At 44.2% G+C, this 9,477-nt stretch overlaps 1 protein-coding gene across 1 annotated transcript in view; it reads left to right on the top strand.

The window, feature by feature from the left end:
- The first annotated feature begins 5,127 nt into the window (after positions 1 to 5,127).
- Positions 5,128 to 9,477, top strand: part of RREB1 (ras responsive element binding protein 1) — a 40,265-nt gene continuing 35,915 nt past the window's right edge. The window contains exons 1-2 of the mRNA XM_009585873.1: positions 5,128 to 5,273; positions 6,453 to 6,592. Of these exons, the coding sequence (XP_009584168.1) occupies positions 5,133 to 5,273; positions 6,453 to 6,592 (281 nt within the window). The 5' untranslated portion in view covers positions 5,128 to 5,132. The remainder of the gene's footprint in view (positions 5,274 to 6,452; positions 6,593 to 9,477) is intronic.

Raw genomic sequence — 9,477 nt, 5'->3', positions numbered from 1 at the left:
CCCCCCCGAATCGCCCTCCTATGAGTCACCTCCCTTAGGCACTGATCCAACACCATCCACGGGGAGAAAAAGGAGTAAAGCACTTGAGTTCTGCATTTGTTTATTATTACAGAAGTCTCTTCTTCAATGTAAAGTAGTGAAGTATTCACTTGCTACTGTTCTGGTGGAATAGTCACCCTTCTGTAATCACGCTCTGCATTACAGTGTGGGGCTGAAAACTTTTTCTGCCCATTTGTTTTAAAAAAGAAAAAAAAAAAAGGAAAGAAGCTGGGAGAATTGTTGTGCAGTATCATCTTAGTCATCCTGTTCACGTGATCGTTAGAGGGGAGAGGAAAGTTGTGGCAGAAGAGGGGAAGCGGAAGGTGATTCTCATGGGGAGGATGGAATGAAAGGCAGTCAAGTACTTGAAAAATGTGATTTTGTTGGGAGGGCTGACTGGCACACAGTCATAGCACAGTTGGATCCTCTTGGCTCACCTGTGAAATTCCTTGTGCGAGGGGGAGGGAAGAGATTACGAGGAGAGCTTTTTCACATACAGCTGTGCTGCGAAAAGCGTAGTGTGTAGCAAGTTATCTGCATTTTTTGCATAGCAGTTCTTAAACGTTAAGAGATTAGTTCAGAGGTGGATCAGACCTTGTTTGGAAAAGACTTAATTTCCTCTTTCCATTTCGGAATTATTCTTCGCAAATTCTTCTGGCTCTCTGTCTGGTCTCATTTTAATAGAGTTCCACCACTTTCTCTGAGAGGTTAATCAAGGCCAGCTAGCACTTAGTGCAAGGGAGTCCTCCCTAATATTAAGCTCAAATTTTTATCTCCTTTCTTTCATCCTGTGTATTGTGGTTGCATTTTAGTGTTCTAGCCTCAGTACTGTCCAAACGTATGTGTACTTGCATGCATGCTGGGGAGACTAATAACCACCATATGAAGAACAGGTTTCAGGGCTCTTTACCTTCCTGAGCTTGTCTGCTGTTCTTGGGTTGTTCTGCAGGATGGCTCAGAGCCACAATTCATTGATATAAATTAGAAAAAAAAGCCACGGTTCATCTGCTGTGGCTCTGGCTCTCTTCTGAGCTGCAGTAGTGGTCACTTCAGAGCTGCTGGCACATGTTACTGTAACTTGCATCTGTGGCTGAACATGAGCATTTCTGTGCATGTCATTATTTTGCCCTTCTTTTTGCACTACATTCTCACTTAAAGTGTTGAGTGTTTATCTTTATTTTTTGGAACTGACGAATGTCGTATCATTTTCCTTTATCATTGTAAGATGCTGAAAGCCAGGCTGACTTACGAGCCTAGCTTTCATGTTCAAAGTATGCCAGTGTTGTCAGGCCAAAATATGTTGTTATAGTCACAATGGGAAAATAACTTCTAAGCACAGCTTTTTTCCTCTTCTCCTTGTATCTTGGCAGGCTAAACAGTGAGGTTGAGCATTTTCAGCGTTATATATAAGATCTAACCAAGGCAAACTCTTCTAAAGGATCCCCCCCTCAAATTATAGTTAGGAAACTTTTTAACTAAAAGAAGCCTTGGTGAAGGGAGTGTTTAACTTAAAAGAAAGGTTGTGGATATGGATGTGACTTGGCATCTGCTGCAGTTCAACCCAAGTTGGGTGATAAATGTTTTGTCGAGGCAGAATGACATCCATGTTGCAAAGTAAAAGAGAGATGAAGGTTGTGTCTATCCTTTGTACTGCTCGGCTTTATCTTCCCGCTTATCTTGGGCTGTAGCTCTAGTAATCTTTTTCCTCTCCACCCTTGACTTGATGTAGTGAGACTTGCTTAACCTGCCAAAGGAACAAACCTGCTGGCTGTAACGTGGACAGGTTGCGACTCTCCTTGAGAACTCTGCAACCTGCTGCTTTGGTTTCAGATTTTTCTTTTTTCCTTAATGATCACATGCAGAGAGCTATCACAGCGGCTGTGATATTTGACCTACACAGTAGAAGTCAAAGGTGCAGTCAGGGTGTCTTCCTGTTTATAGCTCAATAGCTGGGGCTGTTTCCTTTCAAATATGCAAAACTAAAACATGAAGGGATTACCACATTCCTTGCTGTGGGTACGGATTCTGCTCTCGCTTTTAGGGCATGGCAAAAGTGCGCAAGTCGCAGGAAGGAGAACTGCAAGCTGGGGGCAGCCGATGACTTGGATACCAGATGTAGCAAAGGCCCGTCACTGTGGTGTTGCACCCATGTTAGCAAGCCCTGCCTTACTAGCATACATTATATTGCAAACACGGCTGGACTACTTTTGGGACTTGCAGGAGCCGGTGTGTTTGCATGCATTAGGTCATGCCAGGCAGAGGTGCCAGGTTGGACTGGCACTTACCTGGAGGTCTCAACAGCTTCTCCTGTTGGTACGCTGTGGATGTGCCATTGCACCCCTCTCAAGTAGGAGCAGCTCCGTCGAAACAGGCAGGGTTCAACAGGTGGACAAATGGCAGGCGGAAAGAACTCAGCCCTGAGGAAGCTGTTTTGCATGGGTAGCTACTAAGCAAGAGTTCTGCATACTTGTTACTGGCAGAAAGGAGACTTTAAAAGAAAATAGGAACAAAAAGTCCCACGCTTAATGCATAGCAGGTTTTTTTGTTGTTTGTTTGTTTTCTGGTGAATGTGGTTTAGCTTGACTGCTTTTGCTCTCTAGCTCTCTGAAAAGTAACTGGCCAAGTAATATTAGCTATGCATCAGCCAAGCTGCCAGAAGGTTAAGCATGCAGGCCATGTGTGTGTGTCTGGGGTGGGGGGGACAGACAGGCACATGCAAAAGCCTCTGTCTCCCTTTCAAGAGCTCATCGAAACTGGAAAAGCAGTCTTTACCAACAAGAGGAAAAAAAAAACAAACAACAAACCACCTTCAATTGCTTTGCCTGTGCAATTGAATACTACATTTTGTTGTTCCCAGATGCTTTTCGAGTTTTATCTTCAACCATTGTGGACAGAAACCCTTTGAATAAATAACTGGTTTCTTCTCCCATATTCTTGCATGAATACAGACAACTGCTCCTCACACTGTTGATTTATTACCCGTAGGAAGCTCTGGGATTGACTTAGCTAGCACGAGAAGTTAGATCAGTGCCTTAAAGGGGAAAAAAAAAGACCAAAAAAAGAATAAAGACAATGAGGCAGTACAATACCTGTAGATGCATATCCCGTAGATTTTGTGAGACCAGGTAGCACTGGATTCATGCAGATAAATCAGTTACCTTTGGCGCCTATGGTGGCGGGGCTACCAGAGGGCTGAGGCGGGGGAGTGCACTGCACTGCAGAGGCTGTGTCAGCGCTCCGACTTCTCCCTGGGTCCTGTCGAACCTGGAGAGAGCCAAACCCTCGGAGCTTCAACCTTCCTTCTGCTCCCAGTCGGGCGATCGGCAGGGGAAGAGGTCAGACAAATTCAGGAACGTTTCCGTGATGCGGTGCCCAACCTGCTGGGCACATCTGCTCTCTCCTCCTTGAACCTCCCACAGTGTGACTGACAGGTGTCACCAGCGTCTGTCCACTGTTTGTGTGACCAGTGAGGGTTACTGGGGGGCTGGGGACGCCACGTTTTTCCTCATGTGGACCTGGTCCTCCGAGCAGCCCCAGCCTTGCTGGGCGTTGAAGGCAGGCAGTAGCTGAACAGCCATTTTAATCTTGCATCGTTTCTGATACGTGTAGTGCTTTTGGCTTGAGGCTGTTCCCGCATAACACCCTCAGAAGCCTTGCTGTAGTTTGAGATGGTAATTTAGATGCCTTCTTTTTTTTTTAAAAATGTTCAGAGATTGTGAACGGAAATGTTAAAAAAAGCATTGTGTGAGGAGACAGTCCTCCCAGCAGCTCCAGTGGAGTCTGCCTATGGGTCCGTTTGGTCCAGTGTGTTCTCTTGAAGCATCATGCCCTTGGCATCCAAAACTAAAACGGATTTTATGTCATAACACCCGAGCAGTTATGAGGACATAGGAGACTCGTTTAGGTTACAACATTCTCTCATGTTTAAACATGATAGCGTGCAGTCAAATTAAATGGCACGGTCCTGAAGCGAGTTGGGGGTGTGACTTCTGAAGGATATGCCCAAATGCCATTAACATTGTCTCCCGTGTGCTGCTTTGAAGTCAGTCATACAGACAAAGGGCAGCTCTCTCCCGCACTCCAATTTCTACCTATTAGAAGCAAAAATTTCCATTGCATGTAGGAGCCTAAGTTTGATTTTTTCCAAAAGCACTATAAATTTGAAGTGAGACTAAAGGCCCTACATTTTAAAAAAAAAAAGAAAATTTACAATTTGAGCTTTTAGTACTCAGAAGCATGGGAGCAATACCCCAGAACTAGCAACAGTGTCATCCTCAGGTTGCAGATGTGGAAAACCAAGAGGCAAGCAGGTCAGGTATACAGATATTCATGAGATTGCTTCCTGAGCCATTTTGTCCCTCTCCACTTTCCAGTGTCTTTGTGACAAGAAATAGTTGTTTTCCTGGGGAAGCAGGTTTGTGAACATGCTTTGGCAATACGGAGTTTTGCAAGCCAAACCTGCTGCAGCTTAACAGTGTGACCAGATGTATCTTGACTTCAAAGTTGCAGTTGCAATTCGATACTGGGGTGCACCGGTGAGATGCACCGGTGAGAAGGAAACAAATGTATTTAAGAAGTGTTGCTCTGACGTTGGCATATACCAAGCCATTTGGGGTACTGTGTGAAACTAAAAGGAGAGCCAGCTGAAGATGGGGTGCTTTTTTTGCACTGAGAGAAGTGGATGCTAAGCTGCAGGCTTTTACTTAATAGACTGCCACAAGACTGGGAGGCCAGGCCTGTAGATTACCGTGCAGTACTAGGCAGAAGTGGGGCCTGTTGGATGATAGGGGACAGGCACAAGCACGATGCTCATGGGGCCAGGCAGTAGCAGGGCAAGTGCTGTGCGGTGGATCGGGGGAAGGGGGAGAGCTGGTGGGCTCCCTGCCGCGGCCCTGCACGGTCCCAGGCGCTGCAAAGGGCCCGTGCTGGATAGTACCCCAGCTGTCTTTCAGAAGTGCAGTTCGGTTTATGGGATCTCTGCTGGTATCCTTTAAAGGCAAACCTTAGAAGTGGTGTTGGCATTAAAATTTGCATGGACTTTCCACCCTGATTTGCTTGCTGACTGTGTCTTCTTCCTCCTCCTGCTCAGGCACATGAAGATTCACGAGAAGGATCCGAACAGCACAGCAAGCACAACTCCCCCGTCACCGCTGAAGCGCAGGCGATTATCTTCGAAACGGAAGTTTAGTCATGATGCTGAGATGGACAGAGAGGAGAGGACACCTGCAAAAAAGGTTCTTTATGGGGTGTGAAGCAAAAGACTTTCCTGGCTATCTCCTAAACTGTCACCTGTTGTGTTCATGCAGTCAGCACAGAAATATTAAAATGTGGTCTTGTTACAGCCCGGTATATATTTTAAGATACCATGCTTTTCCTGTGTAGCCAACTCTGTTGTCTGAGATTGAAAATGAATTTCTAATTTCAGAGATTAAAAGAATTCAGTTTTTTTTTTAATTCTTTATTGTTTACATTTTTGGGTTTGCTTATGATTTATATTAGATAATTGATGTTAGATAGCAAGAGGATGAACTATTCTTTTGCTACTGCAGCTTTTCCCTAGTTTTTTTTCCTCCCATTTACTTCATAGTAGTCTTGCAGGATAGTGATTTGAACTTTTAAAAAAACAGTGTTTACTTCAAAAGCAGCAACAAGTTAAGTCTGGTTTTGTCTTGATCTGGAGGGAGAAAAGTCTGTAGTACATTTCCCTTTCACAGTAGCATAATCCTGCATTATTGGAGTTGCAAGAGCAACCAGAAAATATTTATCTGAAGGCTAGACATTTCCATTAGTTTCGTTTATGAAATATTTTAGTGCATTTCAGTCATTTATACAAAATGTGTGGTGGCTGCCAAACTTAACTCGACCCTTTCAACTTACTATCTCTAAATGGCAAGCTAGTAGCAGTTCCATTTAGCTCAGTATCCCTTGTTTCTGTGCATGCTTTTCTCCCTGTAATCAGAAGAGGGCTATAGAAAACATGCAGAAGTTCATTGCTTTTCCCTGGACCACTTGAGTTAGGAGTTGGCAGTATCTCAGTGGCATAAATAATTGAGGCTGACAGCTCGCCTGGTTTTCTGAAGGGGGAGGAATGGTAGTTCAGTGGTATATAAACATACAGGTTTATAAGCTGTGCAAATCGCAGTTTCTCATTAGAGCTGATGTATCTGTAACTTAGCCACACGCTTTATCTCCTGCTGAGCCTCCTTTTCCATCGTGCACGTTCTCACACACGCGTGGGGGGTCTGTCGCTCACCCCTCTCTATTGCCGAAATGAGTCATTTCTGGTCGTCTGCAGCAAAGTTACGGATTAAGCCCGCTGCTTCGTTTTTAAGAGAAGGACTTCAAACGGATTGCATGTTTGGTTTGTTGCTTAAAATTTGGTGTAGTGAGGTTTTTTTCCCCTCTCTCTGAAGGTTGTGGAGGATGGTCACTCCGGTGAAGGGGATAAGAAGGCTGAGGAGGAAGTTTATCATTGTCCAGTGTGTTTCAAAGATTTTTTTTGCAAGTATGGGCTGGAGTCCCACATGGAGACACATCCAGATAATTCGCTGAGGTAAGAAATAAGTCCCGAGAGTGTTTCTGGTCACCAGATGGACTGAGGGAGCCTGCTGGGGAGGGACAGGAGCCATTCAGCCCCCTGCACTGTTAACTGCCCCCCTTTGTGATTTTGAACAGGTTTTTAAATGTTTCTGCCCCATCTTATGTCACCAGGGTGCAGTAGGGCTTAATTTTATTATTTTTTGCAAATACAGGAAATCTTGCCAGTTAATAGCTGGGAATGTTTTTAGAAGAAATTAAAGCAGCCCTTCCTCCCCTCCAAACCCATCACTGTTGTTACATAAAACTGTAGAATGCCAACATTGCAAAACTTTAACAACCTTAACAAACTAAAGATGCTTTGAAACATGAAGCAAAACTTGATAAAATTATTCAGGTACCAACCTATGAGATTATTCTGCTTGGGGAGAAGGCGATGACTGGATATAAAGGTTTTGTTGTCTGTTGTGGGAGTGAGTGAAGATAGATGAGTTTCTGGTTCCAGACTTTCAATAAAATGCGTTATGCTTTTCTGCCTGTTGAGGTTAGGAAATGATTTGGATTTTGGCTTAAATCAGTTTCTCTTAACAAGGAAAAATTAGTTATTAATTGTTTGGGAAGGTGCTTGGGTGTTGTGTTTTGGTTCATGTAATTGCCCCTGGGACTCCTGATATTTTTTTATTTCCTGTTTTTTACCATAGAAAAATGTAGAGTCAGATACATGAAGATATAAAAGAGATATTCCAAGTCTGGTTGAAACATGTAGAAAAGCTGCTATTTTAGAAAAGGAGATTGTCCATTTGCAGAGGCTTGTCAGTGTTCTAAGCTCATTTTGGGACATTGGACTCTAATGATCTTTTCGGAAGGGTGCAGAATTCAGCATCTTGAAGTGTCAACACTCTCTCCTGAATACAGTTTCTTAATAGAATGGCATGGAGCAGAGCCATCCCATTCTATTAAGTGGGATTAATTCTATTAAATTTTCATTTATTTTTAAATTAGAAAACCTTAGTAAATACAGGTAAAACCATTTTTAAAGGCATTGTAAGTGCTGTAATTATTGGGGAAAGGAGTTGGAAAGCTCTTTCTTAAACTTGGTCCAGCAAATAGTTAATTAAATGGAGTTTGCTGTTTCTGAAGTAAATGAAGTAAATTTTCATTATAGAGCAAAACTGAAACAGTTGTTTTCTGGTAAGAGCTCTGCAACCCCCACAAAAGGGAGTGTGAGATAATGTTGCCATATTCTTTACGCTTTAGAGAAAGCAGCTGTCATATTAGGGCATTAGCCTCATTTTGAAGCTTCTATGAAGATATGACCTCCTTGCAAAGTTATATGCCATGGACCTGAGTGGAGAGGTGGATTCTCTTGCTTTAAGTGATGGATAAATCGAATAGATACCTTTCTAGCTTGGCAGCTTTGCAGTCTGCTGCGGCAAGGCAGAAAGACACATTGGCTGTGCAAACATGCTGTTCCTCTTCATGCAACTCCTTCTCTAGGATTAGGAGACTTGCTTTGGATAATATTCTCCTGAAATGGATTTTGCTACCCTTGATTGTGTTGAGCAACAAAGACTAAAATGTGTCCCTAAATCAAAGCCACAATTGTCAAGCTCTGTGGGCATGAGTTAAGGCTGGTGCGGGGATGCTAGTCTTTATGGGCTTGTCTAGACGATGGTAAGGGGGTTTTTGTCAAATACTTGCTTTAGCAATTTAAGACATGTCAGCGGAGATAGGGCAGGACAAGGAAGCTGTGGTTCTCCCTGGTCAGCTAACATATTCAAACGCAACTTGCCCTGCCTATCTGGTTTAAAACACACCTTTTGTCCTAGTCTAGACAAGTCAAAAGGCACTGTCTGCTTGGCCCAACCTAGCAGAAAATCCTCTGGTAAGCAGAGCAGTCTGGGCTGCTGTTAAGGTGACTCTTTCATCCCAAAGGCATCCTTGGCAGGCAGGGGCTGTAATCCCCTGGTTCCCAGGGTTCTGCAAGGCTGTAGGATTCAACAAGATACTCTGAATGTGGTGCACCATACTCCATCCCGAGTTCATGTGACTGAAATGATTCCTTTTGGTGAGGCTTAGGGGTGGTTTTTTGAGTGAAAGAGATGAAGAAAAGAATATTTTGCTAGAGTATCAGAGCAGGAGGCACGTGTGTATGGGTGCGCTCATGGCAGGAGAGCAAACTGCAGAATGTTAGAAGGCGTCATCAAATCCTGGTGTTTCCCTATTATAGAAGACAAGGAGGAAGAACTCTCCTTAAACAAAATTCAAACAAACAAAAAAGCGTAGCAGCTGTGTTATGAGCAAAGAGCAGGGAGCAGAACACGCTCAGTCTCTTTTTATTGCCAATATTGTAAAAGCAGAGTCACTTAATCAGGACTTCTGTGAGGCAGGTACCAGGTGTTGTGCATCCCAGAGCCAGATGCTCTGGATCTGGCAGTTGGTTTGCAGCTACTGCTTTAGGTAGCCCAGCACAGACTGTTTTGTCATGACCAAAAATAAGTGATGCTCAATCTGCCTAGCCGGGCCTTCCTTTGTAAACCACAGGGCAAACATCTGACTCCTTTCTGCTCCCCCAGTAGTTAGTATAAAAATTATTGTAGGCATCGGCTCTGGAGCCATGCACCAGCATGCATTGCCTTGACAGTGGTACCAACCTACCTTTAGGGATGCATCCCCAGCAGCAGCAGCAGCAAAGTGCCGGGGTGTGCAGGAGCTTCCTTGTGATCCTTTAATCCTGCCATTGTAGTGCTGTTGTGTAAATACAGCCTCTTGCCCCCAGAGCGTCTCTCTGTCCCGGCCCCCCTCTGCTAAGTAGCAGAAGAGGTAAGGCTGTCTGACAGCCCCGGGATCAGTGTGCGAGCAACTAATTTACAGGGTGGGCCATTACCCTTCCAGATACTG

Source organism: Fulmarus glacialis, unplaced genomic scaffold (assembly GCF_000690835.1).
Source record: "Fulmarus glacialis isolate BGI_N327 unplaced genomic scaffold, ASM69083v1 scaffold50310, whole genome shotgun sequence".
Classification (NCBI taxonomy): domain Eukaryota; kingdom Metazoa; phylum Chordata; class Aves; order Procellariiformes; family Procellariidae; genus Fulmarus; species Fulmarus glacialis.
Note: the sequence above shows the minus strand (reverse complement) of the source record. Positions and strands in the feature narration are given on the sequence as shown.